Source organism: Cygnus olor, chromosome 17 (assembly GCF_009769625.2).
Source record: "Cygnus olor isolate bCygOlo1 chromosome 17, bCygOlo1.pri.v2, whole genome shotgun sequence".
Classification (NCBI taxonomy): Eukaryota; Metazoa; Chordata; class Aves; order Anseriformes; family Anatidae; genus Cygnus; species Cygnus olor.
In genome coordinates, this window is record NC_049185.1 from 5595626 (window position 1) to 5615021 (window position 19396).

General features: G+C 42.3%; 1 protein-coding gene across 1 annotated transcript; it reads right to left on the reverse strand.

Moving 5' to 3' along the window:
• Nucleotides 1–3934: 3934 nt before the first annotated feature.
• Nucleotides 3935–14315, reverse strand: LOC121079735 (solute carrier family 2, facilitated glucose transporter member 11-like). The gene is made up of 12 exons (XM_040577364.1): nt 14292–14315; nt 12948–13046; nt 11921–12081; nt 10923–11047; nt 9293–9422; nt 8996–9144; nt 8193–8380; nt 6990–7100; nt 6812–6913; nt 5588–5663; nt 4536–4663; nt 3935–4228 (listed from the first exon to the last, which is right to left on the reverse strand). Exons 1-12 carry the CDS (start codon nt 14313–14315, stop codon nt 4022–4024), a joined length of 1500 nt encoding a protein of 499 aa, XP_040433298.1. The 3' UTR covers nt 3935–4021.
• Between the last annotated feature and the right edge of the window lie 5081 nt (nt 14316–19396).

Consider the following 19396-nt stretch of genomic DNA (forward strand, 5'->3'; position numbering starts at 1 on the left):
AAGAAATCAGAAAAGGCTTATTGGATGCAAGTAGTCATAATAGAAAATACATCACCTGCAAAGAATATTCACAAATTCTCTAGCTAATGCCTGAAATGTAGCATGTAGTGCCACCTGGCCCTTTGTCCTATCTTCATGTGGTCCTCATAATGAAGTTGACTTTGTTTTTGTTGCGAGTTGAGAGTTCATGTGTTTTTTTATTCCAGTTTGGGTTCTCTAGCAGAGAAGCCCTTGTTAGAAGTCAAGTGAGACCATCCCTTTGATACTAAGAATTAATTTCTGTTTCCATAAAGTCATGTAAAGTTGAAACAACATACTGTGCATCTGCCAAAGGAAAGACGTGCCATGCTAATTCTAGTACCAGCCTTGCTTAGATGGCACAGGGGGAAGACACAAACAGGCAATAGTAGGCAGCTGACAGCTTGGGATGTTCCTTCTCAAACACTGCTGTTGCACTTGTTTTCTTATGTTCTCTTTCCCCGACTTCTACTTATTTTGCATTATATATATTGTGACTTTTACTCTTTGCTTTTGTACTTTAATTTTATGATTCCCATTTGGAGCTGGTTAATAGTCTTCCTCCTGTAATGCACTTCTGCATTTATGTTGATTAGGTACTGTACTGCTGCTGTGCTTAGGCCCCCTTTATTACATGTGCAGTTTCATAATTACTGCTAACTAGGTTCTTACAGATACCCTTTAGTAATATTGCGATTGGAACAGTAGATCAGGCCATTTTGTTACTTATCTTGCAACCTTCTGGTCATTCAAGACACATGTATGCAAAGCTATCCTAAGCCTTCCTTAATATAGTCCAGCTAACCCAGATTTGGTTTTGTGTGTGTGTATGTCTAATCGGAGTTCTCTGATCCAGTTTTAAAGTGTTTATATCCACCTCAGTTACAGGCAGTATTTGAGACGTGCCTTACCTATCAGCTGATGTCTCTGATAGAAAGTGCGTGTCATGCTCCCGAAGCTTCTCAACAGCTGACCTCTGTATCTGCCACCTCCCGGAGTGCAGACAGCACTCTGATTTTCTGAATGGGTCTTACGCAGTTCTCCGAAGTATCACTGATATGCTGTAATCGTTCCTTTTCAGATGACTCTGGGCTTTTGACAACTTTTATTCCTTCTGACACCGAAACATGAAAGAAGGCCTGGATTGCTAAGACTTAAATGGGTGAGCAGAAGTGCCAATATATCTAGCCAATATGTTGTGTGGTATCAAGTATTGCAGATACTCTAGCTCTGTGTATTTGAACCATACATTTTTGCTTTTTCATCCCTCCACCAGGCTGTTACCGGAATAGTTTGCTCCACTGAGCACAGACGAAGGTTGACCTGTGCTCCAAATAGCTGTTCCACTTCGTTGTCACGTTAATGTTCCATAGGGCATCTGCTAGCTTTCTGGTGAGGAGCTGATGGAGAAGGCTTCCTAACAGCCTCTAATGAATAACTGAGATCAGAGAAGTGGCTCACCAGCAATGCTACATGGTGCCACTCTGCCTATATTTCCAAAGATTTCAGGTATTGTGGTAATGGAATGAAGGATTTTCTTCAGAATGATTGGTTAGGAAAAGAGAATTCTGTTTTGCAAAATTAAAGGTTTCCTTTCTGCAAGGAAAGATTTCCTTTCTATATTGTATGTCATCTCCAAATGACGGGTAGTTTTTGATTATATTGTTACATATATAGAACACTGCAAAAATTTTGGGGCTATTCTGAGTTTATGGACTCTCCATGTTTCAAAGATTACCTTTTAGTGTGAGGTCTTAAGCTTCCCTCAATACGAAAGACAGAAGTAATGAAAAATCCCAGTCATGGAAGGTTTGTACACCTGTAACTTTTTTCTAGTCAGCTGTTCCTGAGGGACATCCTGATGTTGGGGAAGAAACACTTGTGGAGGCCAGAAGTCTTATTCAAGTTCATCTGCCATTTTTATTATGTTTAACATTTCCAATGAAAAATAAGTAACAGTTAAAATGAACAATTAAATTCATATTTTGAATAGTGTCATCTTAGTTGAAGTAAATATGCCAGTCAAAGCAATATCAGAGATACAAACACTTTTTTTACTATTTAAGGCTAGTGCGTTTAGATTTGAATTGGTATATTTTGCACCACTGTAAACCTTAGCCTTTTTCATGTTCTTGCTAATGGTATTGCTTTGCTACTAGGATCATGTGAGCTTCCCACTAATAGAGGAAAATGTGCAGAAAATTAGACAATTTCTGGAGAAAGGGAAAATCCCATAAACTTGCATATTTCAAAAAAATGTCTCTTGTGAAATTAATCCCTCCAGTACTTTATAAGATTGTGTCCTATAAGGCTCACAAATCTCTTGATATTTAACTATATACAGAAGGAAGAAGAATTAGGAACTCAATTCATATGGCCTTGAACATCTTTCACAGTTTGAAGGCCTGCAGTATGTGAACTTGGTTATAGATCAATGTGGGAAATGACATTTCATCCATTTCTGCAACAGTGATCATTGGGAATGGCATATGACACTAAATTTGGAAGTTAGAAAACATGCATATGATACATTTAACATACTCTCTCACTTTGTTTCCTTTTCTCTGTGCAGACTACTGTCTTGTAAAAATTGGCAAAAATCCTATGAGACTGTCAATTAATCATAAATTGTTGTTGGAAATGCTTAAATGAATGTCTTACATGTTTTGAGTTACAGTTCTCACTGTTGCTGTAAAACTTACCTAGCTGTATGAGTCTGACAAAATATTCAAGGTATATAACATTTCCAGTCATCCCTCCAGCTGTCAGTATCTACGCTTGCAAGAGCAATAACTGAAGAGTCTGTGCTGATTGCACGTCCCTGAAATAGGAGGCTATGTGATCACTTCCCAGTCATGGTAGAGAGGAGCCCTGCACATATCCGAGAGCTGGACGATGTCTTAGCTTTTGCTGACAGCCTACTGTACATACAGCAAGGTATTTACAGCTGTTTTTAAGAGAAACTGTAAAGCCACAGATATTCTTTTACTGCCAAGAGTTCCCGTTAAGGGTGGTTCTTCTGGGGTAAACTGTGTGCCAAAAGTTACACAAAGCAACTGCGGAAAGTGGCAGCTAAATTGCTGTGGGATTCACTGCCCACAAGGTAGACGTGGGAGCTCAGAGGTGATGATGCTGATGGACAAGCTAGCCAAGAGTGCCCAAAACGACTCTAGGTGCCTGTGTTTTCTGGCAACTGGATTCCATCCATGACTCCTTTAGCTGTATTGCCACTGAAACAAGCCCAGAGAAGAGTTGCATAAGAAATTTTTACCCATACTTTTTCATGAACAATTCTGAGCTTAGAATCAAATGGTTGATTTTTATTTTTTTCTTTAAGCAAAAATAATTATATTAAATTTAAGCTAAACCAAGGAGGGCTGCTGATATGAAAAACTTCATTCCAAAAGGGTTGAAGAATGAAACAAACAAACTAGAATGAAAGTCTGACAACAGAAGAAAAACATGGCATTTAAGCATGGGAACCTGGGAAGGTTTGATTATTCAGTTGAATCTAAAGAAACAAAGAATTTCTCTCTTATTCCATTATTCTTTTTCTTTAATCTGTCACGGACTGAAATCTAGCCAGAGGTAGCAAGCCAAGAACTTTGCTATTCCCATTTCAGGGTTGTAAAAACACACTCATAAATCATAGAGAGAGGGGAGATCACAGGTCTTCCCTTTTTGTGTGTTCAGCAGAGTATTTATAAATTCTGCATGTACTTTCAGTGTGTATTAATTGCTCTGTTATAAAAGAGATTTATACATCAGCAGGTTAGGCCAAGATGCTCATGAGTCACCCAAGTCTATCCTGCTAATATCAGCCATCATCCCTTTTCTAAGCTGCCAGAGCGGAGTGCTTTTGAAATGTGATATTTTGGCAAGAGGAAAACCTTGTAGGTGACAGATTGAAAGCTGACCATCCATTTGGACCGGCTTGCTAGTCAGAAAACGATGAATGTCTTTTCTTTCTTCCTTTTAAGAAAGCCTGGCTCCTGCCCTGCAGTCAAAGCCTGGTGCAGAAGGTGTAATCCTCCATGACATGGTTTGGAGTTGCTGGAACACACTTCTTCTTAAAGTTTAGCTTATTAAATTCTTCTGTGATTTCCACGATTGACTTCCCTTTTGTTTCTGGAAGGAACAGGTGGACAATTATCCCTGAAGTGAAAAGTACTCCCATAAAGATGAGGAAACAGAATTGCTTGAGTCTTTCCTGCAGGGAAGAGCAGAGCGAGAAAGAGAGCAAGATGAGCAAATCTCTTCACTTGTCACTTTCTTGGGACAGATTTTGTATTTGGGTCCCAAAGCACTTTCAATTTGATAAAGGATTCTTTGCATTTTGGCCTTTGACAAGCATTTGAGTTTGAATCAGTCTCCTGAGCAAATCTGGGCCTGTCAGTTGCAAAAGTGGTCTTGGGAGAGCAGGTGCCAAAACAGTTCCAGGCTGCCACTGTCATCTCCTGCTGCTCTCCTTCCCATCCCATGGCCGGCTTTGGAGCCTAGACTCCACAGTGACTCACCACAATGAATGGGAAGGCTGTTCCGATCACAAAGATGCCCAGCCAGTTGAGAACTGCACCGATCACAAAGGCGGGTGGTCTGCACGACATCTGGAAAATTTCAACCCTGATGGAAATTGTGGCACCAGCTGAAAGGAGAGCGGAGTAAGAATTACTTGTTGATGTGTTTGATTTGGATGTTCGGATTGCATGTTACCATTACACAGCCAGCAAATAGGTGCCGCTGTCGTGAACTGGCATTCAAAAGGCTTGAGTATGTTGCTGTCTTTTAGAAAAGAAAGCGTTTGTGGCATCTTATAAATAGTTAGACATCACTTTATTTAAATATTGATTTATTCAAATTAATTAATTGGAGAGATTCTAGAATTAGCAGTCAACACTTGCAAACATCTAACATCTTCTCATGAAAAAAGTATGGAATAATAATTCTCATTATAAAGAAGAATTCCCAGTATGATATTGCTAGATCACCAAAAAGTGATCTTCCCAAATTCACTTCCTGGGCATTCCAGTTCTGTTTTGAACTCACAGAACTTTGCCAGCTTTGAGTTAGGAAAATAACTCCACCTGCCATGTGGGAAGGCAAATATTTTGAAAACAGGCTTTTTAAGTTAAAGAAGAGTAGGTAGTATGTGTTAGGAAAAGAGCTCCTCCAAAGTAGGGCTTCTACACTGCTGTTCATTTGCAAAAAGAAGTAACATTATAGGACACTGAATTTGAAAGAATTCTTGCTTTTCTTTTTCTCTTTCTTATTTATTAGTATTTCTAAGAAATCTTTTACCCTTCAGCTTGTGTTCTCTATTTTCTGTTTTTCTGGTGAGCTCTTTTTGCTCTCTTCCTTCATTGGTCTCTCAGTTTCTCATTAGAAAAACCCAAACCTGATGACACTGAAGTTTCTGGCCAGTGACTGAACAACGTTTAAATGACTACAAGGTTAGGTTAAATGAATTTGCTTATGCTAAATGTTATGCAACATTATGCAGTATTTTTCCCAGCCATATTAATTAGTTCACATGACTTGATTCCTTTATTTTTTTGAATGAAGTACTTACCTGGCCCAATTCCAAAGACAACTACAAACAAGATAATCAGACAAAGGCTGCAGTATGGCATCCAGAAATACCAATCCTGGGGAAAAAAAATCACAATTATTATTATTAATAATAATAATAATAATAATAAACCAACCACAACTTCTGGGTGAAATCTGTTAATTACGATAGGTGAGAGAAGCTTACTGTTTTCCAACATTGTCACTGCAAGAAGCAATAAACAGAGTGAGGGAACTGGCAGAGAAATGTGAGTAATTCTTCCTATGGATGGAGCAGGGAGGTTTCTGTTAGGTGTGCAGAGAAGCAGGTTTGCTGTTGGGGAGCAGCTGTCAAGCTTAGAAGCCTTCAATTAAAAGTTGTCAGAATAGCTCTTTTCCACCCTGTCCTTCTTTCTCCTTGACCCCACAGTGCTTTGCCTAACCCTTAGAGATACAGGAAGGCCAAATCAGATCTTTCTTTGCTTTTGACAGGTGATAGCTATCTACTAAAAAGGAAATTTCCTATATCTTCTTTCCAAGAGATATAAGACAAAATGCTTTAGGAAAAGATTTCTCTCTCCTGTGTCTGAGATCCATCATGAATGCAACAGAAATGGAAGTTTGCTGCCACCTTGCTTCCAGGGCAATTTTGCAGTAGTCTCTATGGGAGAGCTCCTGGATCAATACTGGTGACCCAGGGGACTTGTTTCTAAAGTTACAGCAATGACAGCATTACAGAGGTGAACTGCTCTGCAGTATGTGAACAAACATGTGCATTCCCAGTGTCTTCTGCAGCAGTTAAATTTCAAGTTAACCAATAACCAAGAGTCTTTTTTGGTCTTTGTTTGTTTGTTTGTTTTTCACTGACTTGTTAAGAGCTGCATACAGAGAAAGGCCATTTACCTATGACTGTGTTTTAGTCTATGCTGGTCAGTGGTTGGTGCTTGCAGCCTGATGAAATCAGGACTCACAGCTAGTATCTCAGCGTTTTCTGTGGTCCTCACTGAGCGCATGTGATCTTGGGGAGGCAGGAGTATAGAGAGTGCTGGCTAAAAGAGGGTTTAATCCTATGTACAGACAAATTTGATCTTTAGACTATTCCCTTCATCTGTTCCAGAGTCTAAGCCGTTAACACAGATATTACTTTGGCACTTCTAAGCCTCACTTTTCTTTCTCAGTAGCATGTTGAGCAGATGTTAAAATAGAATAGATAACGGAAAGAGACCTGCCAGAAGAATATCCTTACCTGTAGTGAGAGAGTCACTGTGATACCAGCTAGCAGTGAACCCATGATACAATAACCTCCTCTTACAAGCGTTTTCCTACCCAGACGCTCAATGATGGAGCTCTGAGGGACAGAAATCACACTGGTGTCAGTGCTAGAAAAGCAGATTATGACCCATTCCCACAGTAATGTGACTTACACAGACTACAGCAGCTAAAAGTTCTGAGAGTCCAACAGAGAGGGTCATATAGGAGATCATTCTTTCATCAAAGCCAGCTGCCTGGAGGACTTCAAAAGTATAAAAATAAATCTAGGAAAAAACAAACAAACAAACATAAAACAGTAAGACAAGAACGCAATGATTTCTTACCCAGGCCTGTGTGCCACTGCCCTGGATGCAAGCTAGTAGCCAAGGAGGATGCAGCTCAGCTTTGGAGTAAGCTAGGTTTCTGCACTCTTTTAGGTAGTATTCACTTTTTTGGCAGACAAAAACATTGTAAAACAATATTAATTAATTAATTTTATGAAAGATAAAATTCTGTGATAAAAGGTCCTCCAGCTGCTGCAATGTAATTAGGTTTGCATAGACCTGATTTAGGGGCTTTCAGAAACAGCCAGGTATATCATCATTTCTGGAGCCCATCCAAGAACATCACTGTAGTGTATACCCTTCTTTCCCAAGAAAGAAGAACATGGGCTATGGAATTATGAGGGAGCAGGACAAACATCTTTTCAAGTATCTTTGCTCTATTTGGAGATTTGCTGAGAAGATAAAGATTCCAGTTTAAGCTGTGGCAGACTCGGTTATGTATTTCCTTCATAGATGTTGCTGCACCGTGAAGCTACACATGGAAGAATGACGCAGACGATTGCAAAGCTGTGGCTTCCAAATGGTCCCAGAGAAGTTCTGATCTGAGGAAGAGGTGGAGAACTGAAGAAGTCGCCAGAACTGTGAGTCTGCTCCTTGGTTAGTTTTAAAGGTGGAGTGTGTACTGCTGTCCCAACACACGTGTGCTCCTTAGGTTGCTAAGGGACAAGGGCCAAATAGCAGCAGCTACAGGCTGCAGTAACATAAAATTACACTGATTTTGCCAAGATAAGGTGGGCTTATTTATAGAAGCAGGTTCTGGGGTCTTGTAGCAGCTTTCCCAAATGGCTGTTAAATAAGCCTAACAACAGAGGATGTTAACTCCAGCAAGTACCAAGAGCTGGGCAAAAGGATGTCACACAGAGAGCCTGGCCAAGCTCTGCAAACTGCTGCTGCTGCTGTGTAGGAGGGTTGGCAGACAACAAACTGTGGCTGAGAAACCTGAGGAAAATGAGGAGAGCTCCTGAGAGCCATGAGATGTCTCTAAGGTTGTCAGCAAATGTTTTGAGACTTTAAGGGGGAAATGCACTCAACTGCACTGATGCCACTTAGCTGAACTGTGGCAGTCAGAACAATTATCATGTACAGCTGCCAACGGAAAGCTGGTTCTTTCATTAGCTCCAGGACACTCAAGATCTTGGTGTTTTTCATTGTTGCCTTCTCTTTCATGATGTCATCAATCTCTGCTTGGTGATGGCCTTCACCCCAAAGTTGCCTTATGGCTGTGGAGGAGAAGGAGAGTGAGACCTGCCATGTTAATTCGTTGCTGTTGTTTGATGACTGAGGAGTTTGTTAAGTAGGTGATGCACATCTGTGTCAGAACAGCATGCGTGGGCTGTGTCTGTGGTGTGAGGCGCTGATGTCCTATGGTGTGTTCCAGAGCCCTGGTCCCCTCTTGTAGAGAGGAGCCTGTTCTGACAGGGGACCTACTAGGGTGAACAATGACTCCCTCCCTGCCCGCGGGTCCACATTTGTCCCTTCCGCCTTCTCTCAGGGTATAACCATGGTACAAAGCCAACAACCAGAGCTGAGTGGTGCCTTGTGGAGCCCCTGCAGTACAAACAGCCATTTATCATTTATCATGTATCATTATTTATCATTTATCATTAGACTGCTCAGGGGGTGTCAGCTGAATATAAAAGGTTTTGTTATACAGAATGGTAAAGAGATGTAGTTTCATGTTCTAAGTGGGAACCACAACAAAAATATACTTGGTGGATATTGACAGAGTCATCCTAGAAATGAGCAGGGAGAAACTTTTTTTGGCATGGGGAAAGCAAACATCACAAACCAATTGAAAGCCAAGTGAGGAACAGGAACCTGAAGCCCTCAGTTACCTTTCTTGCATCCTTCCTGGTCTCCTTTGTGCATGAGGAGATAAGGTGGGGATTCAGGGAAGAAGGGCAGAGTGAGCAGCTGGACCAGTGCAGGAATTCCGCAGGAGGCCATCAGCACGGGCCACAGGGACTGACTGCCCAGCAGCTCCCTGGAGGGGATAAAACACACATGTGTAGAATAAAAGTTCATTGCATTGGTTTTTGAGAAGAGAAAGGAGTGGATGGAGAAGCAGAGGAGGAAGCAAAAGGTAGAGGAGGTCCAGATATGAATTGGGTGGTAAATCAGTTGTACTATACCTTTGTCCTGCAATTTGCCCTGCGGCTTTTCCCAGTGACCAAAAGAAAGAGGCAGTGGAGTTTGCAAATCCACGTAGCTTCCTAGGGGAAATTTCCCCAACATATTGATGATGTAAAGGAACGCAAAGGCCTTGAGGTGAGGAGGGAATTATGGGAGAGAAGCAAGAAGACATTCATAACCATGGGAAATAAAACTGAATGTAAAAAATTAAGTAGTACAGAATATAGCTGCTTCATGCACCAAATCTCAACCCAGGTATGAGATTTTTCAGTACCAGATTTTCTAACCCTTTCTGCAAAACTGTTCGGTTCCTGCCCTATTTGCACAGTGCAGTTTTCTGATCTTAGGAAATGCACATCTCTGGGATGTTGCCTCATCACAGTGTCCCTTTTGAATCTTAGCAGATTTTAGAGGAAATAGAGCATGCAAGTGCTGAATAACTAAACACCCTGTAGTAATATCTAATTTGCATGTAGTCAACCTGCGTAATCTCAGCCCTTTTTGACATGATGTTATGGAAGAGCTGGTATGGTCAACCCATAGCAGATTAAAGTAAGTGGTGTTATATTCAATGTTGATTTGTAGATGATCTGGGGGGAGACATGAGTATTTCTTTTTTACTGTACAGCAATAATTTTGTTGGCTTCAGGCAGAGTTGACGTTTCCAGCTACCAGTGAAGTACTTAATAACTCAGAAATTCTGAAATCTAGTCTGGGAACAAGAGGTTTTTCCTGATATGATGGTCACAGGCCATTTTATCTGATTTGAAAACAACATTTTCTTCTGCTGGCTTTATGTGATGGCAAAGTGATGGAGATATGCAATCTCTTTAACAAAAATTAGGTCTTTGCATGAGGCAAGATACAGGTTTTAGATCATAGCAGGGCCACTGTGGATGAGTAATTCTCAAAAGAATGCTGTTCTTCAATGTGGCTATATGTCAGAGAAGCAATTTACAAAATTTGGTTATTTGAAACAAAGACATTAATTTCTAATGAAATAAGTTAAAATAGGCATTCCTGTGAATATCCAAAACTGAGTGGAAGAGCACCCTTTTGTGCAGGAGACAAATACAAGGCATACTGATCCTAGCACAGGATGATTTCTCTGTATATGGACTACCTACTATGACTGATTTTACTTGATTATGCCCAGCTCTTTGTACTAACCCCAAGGACTTACAGCTTAAAAACAGGTTCAATGTAGAACATTCCTGAAATATGTACAGAGTCAAAATGAAATGGCCATGACTTTGAACAGCCTGGTTTTCTGGAGTCTTATAAGAATACTAGATTTCTAGATTTAAACCATATCTCATACAATTTCAAGTACTGTTTGTCAAAATTAAAGTAATACTGCATCTATTTTTCCAATAGAAAAAAAAAGTTTTAAATAGTATCAAAACATTTCTGACAGCTTTGAATATTCATGTACTTGGCAAAGCTGAATTTCATTTGGTATCAGCAGAATTAGTAATAATTATGCTCTTTATTGCCAATTGTTACAGAAGATCTTCTGACAAGGGATCACTGACTTTAAGATTTTATTTTCTTAGTGAAGGGTTATATACTTTGAATAAAGATGTAACATTTTGGGAGGGGTGCTGACCCGTGGGAGCAATCACCTACCTGCACTTACGCCACACAGGAAGCGCCCAATTAGGATCATCTCGAAGGACCGGGCCATTTTACTGCAGCCCATGACAGACGCTGCAGTTATCATAAGGAGATTGTTGAACAGGAGACATTTTTTTCTGTAAGTGCAAGAAAGTAAAAAGAATTTTTGTAGATCAGGAGGGAAATGGCATTTATGCTCCTGGCACATACGATGTCCTGGGTGAAATTATCATGCTAGCTTTGTCAAGTTATGCATATGTGGTCCAGGACAAAATAAGCCCTTCCACACTGTTGACACTGGATGCTCTGCGTCCCTAGTACACAGAATTATATTGTCGTCCAGCTAGCTCAGGATATGAACAGGGAGAATTCACTACAGCCAAGGTTGTTCTTTGTATGGTCAGCAGAGAAAGGCCCTTGCAAAAAAAAGGCTTCTTCCAGATTCCCTGGCAAACGTATGAGCGCCATGATTTCTATGAGATGACTGCCAGACAATGCTGCCTCCCTTCTGGATCATACGTTGAAGTTTCTTTCCCATGTAAACCAGGGAGTGGGAGATGAGGAAAGGTTAACGGCATGTGTACAAGGACTCATGGCTAGACCTGGGAGTTTGGGAACATTTCTGGGTTTTGTAGCAGAGAAAAGTCTTCTTGCTTTTCTGCACTTGAAAATCTACCATGGAACACATTGATGTAGCACTTCAGAGCATCTCGATGCTGCTGTGTTATGAGTAGCACCTCCAAGAAACACACTCTGCCTTCAGCCAGGAGGCTGCCTTTCCTCCTTGCCAGTAGTAACCCAGCCTCCCTAACTGCATCTGGTGTGACCGGGTGGTAGCACAAGGGATTAGCAGTGCTGCAGGACAAGGGTAGCAGAATTTGTGGACACCACTGCCAAGCTGGCTGTATTACAGCTATTACTAAGCCTAAAAATCTATCTCACATTTTAAAACGCCAACTGTCATTTCTTTAGGTTAAGATTTGATTGACAAATTCCTTAAATATACATACTTGCCATACTTGACAGTGAGGTATCTGCTTCCTGAGGATCCCACGAGACCTCCGATGCCAAAGATGGACACAGTGATGGACCACAGAAACAGGAGGTTATCCTGGTGGATGGGGTAGCCGTATCGCTCCAGCCACGTTTCATTAATGAAAGCCTTAACATGCTGAGACAGAAAAAAGGATTCATTAACAGTAACCGTGACTCCACTGCATGTATTTTATTACATTTAGAACACAATTTTGTTGCTTCAGCTGAAGCCACTATTCCATACAGACTCTAAAAGTTTGCATTAGCTAATAGCCATAGTGTAGTAGAGTACACTACGTTGATTTTGCCAGTAGGAGGAGTTTGTTCTTTGTTTTGTTGCTCTTGAAATCTGAGGAACCAAGGCCCGGACCTGTGGTGAGGAGCAGTGTGAACTGCCCTGTAGAGTTCTGCGGATGCGTTGTTTTTTCTCTCACAAACAAGCCAACAATGCCAGATCACACAGCACCTGGTGAATGCAGTTCCTCCATACTTCTCCACTCAGAACTTAATGCTCTGAAGCCTGAAAACAACACTCTTAATAACTTGCCATAAGGTGATTTCTACTAAATAAGAAGGTCTTCCCTTAAGCCTCAGCATCTTGAATGGCAGTTTTACCTGTGGTCTGTGGAGGGAAGCAGACATTTTCTTACAGCATGCTTCACTTGCCTTGCTCTGTTTGTCTACCCTGCGGATAGGCTGTAAGCGTGCCAAGTGGTACCACCAGAGCAGACGTGCTGCAAGTTTACGGGCAGACAGAGGCCACACCTGTTGGTGCTTCTTTGAGGAACAGCTCTATAAACAACAACTCGCACATCTCTCTCTTTTCTACTGTTTTCAACACTTTGACATGTTCTGCTTTACACAGTATCACAGTAATGGGAATGAAACATGAGAGGAGAATAGGGTGACGAAGCCCCTGCTGACTGTCAGAGGAGCATCCTCAGACAAGAATGCAGACTCAGTGATACCATTAACTAGCGTGCTGTGTGAATCTTTACCTACCCGAGACATGTAGGTGATTGTAGAAACCTGAAAGCCATTTTGGAACGTTCCACCGATCCCCAGGACAGCGATCATTTGAAAGAGCCCCTGGTACTGTACCTGCAGAGGTAGAACAAAATCTTCTTAAGCTTGTAGCCACATCAGTCTGTTCCTTAAATGTGTCTTTCATTCTCTAGGAACATTTGCTCAAGGAACTTGCAAAGAGGCTTGTTACCTCCATGTGCTCTGCTGTGAGGGGAACATCCTGCTAGGATTTCCCTACATCCAGCTGGGGGAAATGCAGACTTCAGCATTACATTTCCCTCTCCTCCTGATCATCTGTTAACAGAGTAACAAGCAGAAGGTTGTTCCACTCTCCAGCGCTAATACATGTAAGAGTGGTTTCGGGGTGGGAGGTCTTACCTTCCTCTCTGCTACCTGGGCAGTGCCCGGGCTATTTGCAGCTCGGACCCCTGCCCACTGTATTCCCAAAGCCTAGAGGATCTTTCCTACGTTAACTGAGAGTAGCTGCTGGGCTAGCTGCCCTTCAGGCCCCTGCAGAGTGCACAGTGATCCCTCAATTTGAGGGTTGTGGCAAAGCGCCCAGAAATTGCCCAAAGCAGCTAAAAATTAAACAAACACATCTGAAATGGACAGAAAACCAGACTAATGCTTGTAGCATGTTTTTCCATTCAGGTTTCTGTCAGTGTGACAGAATCCATGTTTTTTACCTACATGGAGAGGAGGAAACAGCAAGGAAAAGTTTTGTGACAGCTGATCCATTCTGCGCTGATTCTGCTCGAGCTGTGCTCCAGGAGGAAGGTCTCTTCTCTAGCTGTTATTACCACGGTCAGTTCTGAACTCCTGTCCTGCCTGTCTGTCTCAAGCAGCACAGTCATCTTAATCTCCCGGGAGCTTTGGAAAATAGGCATTGCACTTCGATGCTTTTCTGGTTGCTTACAGATCCAAAAATGCACAATCAGCGCTGCTGTTACATTTGCACTGCAGCAACCTTTGCAAAAGGACATAGTGAATATGCTGAGAATGAATGAAGAATTGCCATTCAGAGGTGCCCTGCCATATTCTCTTTCCTAGAAGGGAGGCTCATTGTGCCCAGCTGAAGCTGGGAGCTCTTTCTTGAACAAGGATCGTGCTAATTGATGGTGTTACGCCGAAATGCAAGGCAGCAGCTCTGAGTTCAACTCAGCCATAGCCAGAATATGAATGCTGCAGGCTCCCATAAACATCCCTGTCTGTGGTTACAGCTGGCAACATCCAGTCTGTTCCCTGCCTTTCAAAAACTCTGCCTGCCAACTGACAGCAGACAAAAATATCACAGATGTAAATACCTCACCAAGTACTTACCAGGTCTGATAGGAAGCCGGTCATCTCTGGCTAAGGGGCTGGTTGTCCTGCGTGCGATGTCTTTGTCATCCCAGGCTTCTGTGTCTCCTGCCTGCTGGGGTTGCAGTGGGTATCTGGCTTCAGGGAACAGAGTTAAATTTTTACTACTGTGTCTTCACTCACTTACGTTTACTTCAACTGGCCAAAGTTAACACTGCCAGATTAAATATTTCAGGAAATAATTGCATCTGGTCCAGTCCGCAGGGGGAAAGTTTCAAGGCAGAGGAAGTTTGCACCTGGGGGGATTGAGAGGAAAAAGAGAACAGCTCAGGAAAAAAAATCTAAACAATTTTCAGGAACAGTAAAATACTTTATTTCTCTGATACAAACTGAGCAGTATCTTTGCCATAATCTGCACAAAGCAAAAAGCAGTTGGTAAGACGTTTAGATACTGGTGTTTATTATTAAGTAAAGATGTGGTGTTCTGTTTCAGATACACTGGTATAGTAAATACCTTTTATTAGATGAAAAATGGGCAAAGTCTCAAACACAGCTATTCAATAGGCATGAGATACAAGTAGCAAATTTCAAAGCTTAATTCAGCTGCTCTGACTTTAAGTATTGGTTAGACTGTACCGAGGAAGGGTGTTTCTTGTCTGGTGGTTATGAGGGCTTTGTTGGCCAGGAGAGGTGAGAAGGCTCCAGTTGATAACTGTGCCCTGGCAGCGGCTTTTGGAGCAGAGCTCGGTGCTGAAGCAGGCAGTAACTGTGTGATCCACTTCCTCATGAGAGTCAGCAAAGTAAGTAAATACCTCTTAGCGAGTTAGGATGGTGCAGCTAGGCCCCTAGTCCCTTCACTTCAGCTTTGAGCATTACAGACACAGAACAACTCCAAAACTGGTGTTGCAGCCACTGAAAATTCACCTTTGGTCTCCAGAGGCTCCTCAATTGTGAAGTGAAGCCCAAACTGTGGCTCTGCATGGCTCTGGCTAGAGACGGCATTTAGAAGAGAGGTGTGCCTGGGGCTCTCGCGTGAGTTTGATGCCGTGTGCTATTCCTGCTTTCAAAGCCTTCTGCTTTCTCTTGGTTATGCCAGGGGACTTTTCCCCAGCCCCAAGGCTTGGTGTGGGGGCAGATGTGACAATGGGGTTATGCCGGAGCCCTCAGTAAATGCCTAAGCTTGTCCTCAGGACTTGTACTTTTAGTTCATAAAACAGAATGCAATTATTTACAGAGGGTTTTTCTGCAAATACTGAGAGTCTAAAGAAATGAGAAAAAATACATGTTAATAATAAAACCTTGGTTACTGTTGTAATTCCAACTATTGCCTATATAACTGCACAGCAAATGCTGTTTTTTCTGGCTTGTGATAGTGGTCAGAATGATTTGGCATTTCTGTAATTTCTCTTGATGCCAACAATTGTAACATTCTGGTTGTACAAAAATGCAAATCATGTAGCTATTGACTGATTCTTTTATTGTTTTAAAATGTAAAAGTTTCATTTGTATCACATAATGATTTTTCTCAATTTGTATCAAAGCATAGGTTTTTTATGTTACAATGATTCCTACACTCCTTGCAAAATAATTGCTGAGGATCTCAAATAGCAGCAATTCCACTAGCTCACAATCAAATTTCTCTTACATGTTTGCATCTTTCTGGTGATCCTGAGCTGCATAGCTCAGACTTTATAGCATGGTACTGGTTCACCTTAGCAGCAATTTTAGGAGTGAGCTCAGGAGACTTTTGCTGTTCCTTTCTCTCTAAAGAATCAAGCAGTGAGGACAGGCTCTTGGCTTCTCCTTGTGCCTGATGTCCTGCTTCAAAAGCCAGCTACCATGTATCACCCCTGCTGCATTCTGCTGTGGTCCTTTATGTTCGTACTTCTTTGTAGTTCTCCAGTATTGCAGTTCTCCACAGGGAATTAATAGTACTCGGAAATCAGCAAGCCTTAACGAACTTATAAATGGCCCCAATATCCTGCCAGTACCCTCCTCCTGCTCTCTCCACGCATTGTGCCTCCTGTGGTGGTTGTGCCACACCGCACGTTTCTCCAGGTCCTGGGGAAGGTCACAGTGGTAGGAAAGAGGCTAAAAGTCAGAACACCAAATGAGTAACCGAGGCTGCGACAATTGCATACCCTGCGACACAAGAAAACTGCTCTGTTGAATCTGGAATGCAACACTGACTGGGGAAAAGGAGACACTCAGTTCTCTCCTCATTTCTGCTTTCCCCTAAATAATCAGACCTGATTTTTTTTTTTCTCCACACAGAAGTCCTATTTACAATACATTCTCCTCCCATTCCCCTTTGGACTCTACTATTGCTCTCGCTTTACTTATGTAATGTCAGCAAGACAGACAGCACCGAGGCCACACAGCCCTTCCACAGCAGTGTCTTCCTGCCACACCGCTCGGTGGTAAAGGCCTGGGAGGGCCTTTTGGGCCTTTGGGGACACTCTGATGTAGTGCAACTTACACACAGCACAGGGTGGAGAGGAATGCACAGGCCAACCCCTAGTGATGAGGATGGAATAAGGCCCTCTTCAAACCCAGCTGCCTCAAGAGTGTAGAAGTAGGACTAGAAAACACAACAGAAAAAAACCTTGCACTGGGAACAATGAACTGCATGTGTGATATCACCTCCAATACAAGGACTGCAAGCAGGCCAATGGGCTATATTTCCACCAGTGACCTGTCCTTTCTGCTGCCTGCTGAGAAAATACTTCTCTTCAAGAATGAGTTAGAAGTAGAAAGTATCTTTTAAGAAGTTTTCACATGCTTTTTACAGAAAGAAATTGCTTTCATTTTAAAGTTTCAGTGCTGGTCACCATCTCATGCAAGTCAGCTGTGGTCCAGAAAAAACAAGAAAAACACCTGTCATTGTCATTTGCTGATGGACCTACAGAAGTGAAAATAGAAGTGTTAATGATGGGTGAATTTCCTCAATGGAAAATTGGGAAATGAGGGAAATCGCATGAATCATTTTTCTTTCTCCTTTTGCTGTTGCTGCTGCTATTCTAGCCCCACTGTGTCAAGGCAAAACCAAGAAAAGAAGCAAAAATACAGGATAAGAAGGCTGACAACAGCAGCTACTGAAGCCATAATATTTACAGAATGTAATCTCTGAAAAATACAAGCATAACCCTGACCCACTGTCATGCCTCTTCTTGTATTCAGTTTCATTGGATGCAGGCTTGTAACAGTGATGTTGGCTCCGATGCATGAGCCTGCACTGAAATAAGGAAGGCTGGATGGCACCTGAATTGCCAGCTTCTTCTTGGAGGTGGTGGCCACGGCAGTGACACTGAAGCAGTAGTACAAAAGAGAAAGACAAGAGAAAAAAATACTAGGTTTCTCGCTTTATCTCTCCTTTTGGGTAAAAGACGGGCAGAGTGAGTAGTTAACAGCCATTTAAGATGTTGCTTGCAGAGGTATGAGAAAGCAAGAGGCCTTGGCATGGGGTTAAAACAACTTGCAAACATTAATATTGGTGAGTTAATCATGTACGATCTGGTTTATCAGTAACTGCAAGAGATGCAGCAATAGCGAGCTTTGGGGAGAACAGGCTTCAGTTTGGCATATTGGATTGGCAGATCCTGGGAGGATGAATGCTTGAAATGGGGAGGATCCTTCAGCTGGGCGGTGAAGGTGCCCAGCAAGACTGCCCACGAAAGACTGGCTTCTTACAGGAGACAGTGGAGCTAAATCAGAGTGAGCTTGGCTGGAGCTCCTAAGAGAGGAAGAAAGGACTTCAAGGCTCCCGCTTCTGCGCGCTGCGTGGCACAGATGAGCGGTCCCTCTGCAGTGGTCCGGCTGTGCTGCTGCTGGCACTGGGTCCTGTGAAAGGACCAGCAAAGCCGAAGTGGCACTGACCAAGGTGACAACAGAGGATTCTCTCTTCTTTATGTGCTGAAGGCCTGGCAGATTTCATTTAGCCAGAAGAATATAAAATCTAAATCAGGTTTTAGTTGCTGGAACATGCACTGGTGCTTTATTATCAGAGTTTCTTCTGCAGCTATTCCTTTAGAAGTAGAAAGTACATTGTTTGAAATTTTTAAATAGAAAATTCTCCAAAATTCGACACTGATTCAGAGCTCCAGCACAATAACAATTAATGTGAATGGTTAAACTGCGGACAGACAGGACTTATGGTCCTACTAAACATGAGGCATTTGTTGGTATGCCATTTGTATCTGTGACAGAAAATGGAAAACTAATTGATAGTCTTATACGAAGGTAGAAGAGTCTGGGGAGGGAAGGGATTAAATGCTGCGGTGGTCAGCAGGATTAACAGCGCCGGGCCAGCAGCAGTGCCGGGGGTTGTGGAGCACAGCAGTGAAGTGCAGCACTGCCTGCTGACGGGCACTAGTGAAGTGTGGTGTGTCCTCATCCAGAACCCAGCTAGCAGACGTTTGCCACTGCAGCTTCTGCTTCTTGTCTTGAGCAGTTAATTGTTTATAAAGTGGGCTGAGTTTTCAAAGGGCCTGCTCTCGCGGTACTCTCGCAAAGTGTCTCATTCCCTGTCTCGCTCCAAGTCTCTGGTCCTCAGCTCTCAGCACTGCCTTGTATCCTTGTGGCTAAACAGTGACCTCCTTGCTCACACTACAAAAACTTGCTCCAGGTTTTGCTACAACTGCTACACATGGAGGGTGCAGCCAGTTTGCTCCAGAGGATGCAGGTGAGGGTTCTATGCCAATTAGTCATTTATCAGGGCTGAGCCCTGACAGTCATTACAGAAACAAACAGGACATATAGCTTGAATATTTCTGGTAAATAAAATAGAACAAAATTGAGTTCCTTTTGTTTTTCTACCTGGCATTTGTTCATTTGCAGTGTTCATCCTCAGCACTGGGTCCTTTACAGGTATCATAAATAGATGACTTGAAAATTGTCTGCAGGAGTTATGTTTGTGTTTCATCCTGCTGTTAATCCTGAGCAGAGCTTTCTTACAAAGCAAGAAGCATTGAGATAAATCTTACTTCTTTAAAATGATAGCAAATGAGAAAGACTTGAAATAAAATCAGTGTGGTATGCCTGAAAATGTTTTCCCCGTGCCAGTTCTGAAAAGTGTACGTGGTTATGAATATCTTCCTGCCACAGAGCTGTTATAGGAAGGAGGCATT

What these genes read in the sequence shown, in the direction of transcription:
- LOC121079735 (XM_040577364.1), bottom strand. Translation starts at nt 14,315, where the DNA reads ATGACCGGCTTCCTATCAGACCTG. An exon ending in AGCTAAGTGGCATCAGTGCA is followed by an intron (nt 7,101 to 8,192) that starts GTTGAGTGCATT and finishes GTTTTTTCCTAG; the next exon opens with ATTTATTTTTATACTTTTGA. An exon ending in CAGCCTTCCCATTCATTGTG is followed by an intron (nt 4,229 to 4,535) that starts GTGAGTCACTGT and finishes TCTTCCCTGCAG; the next exon opens with GAAAGACTCAAGCAATTCTG.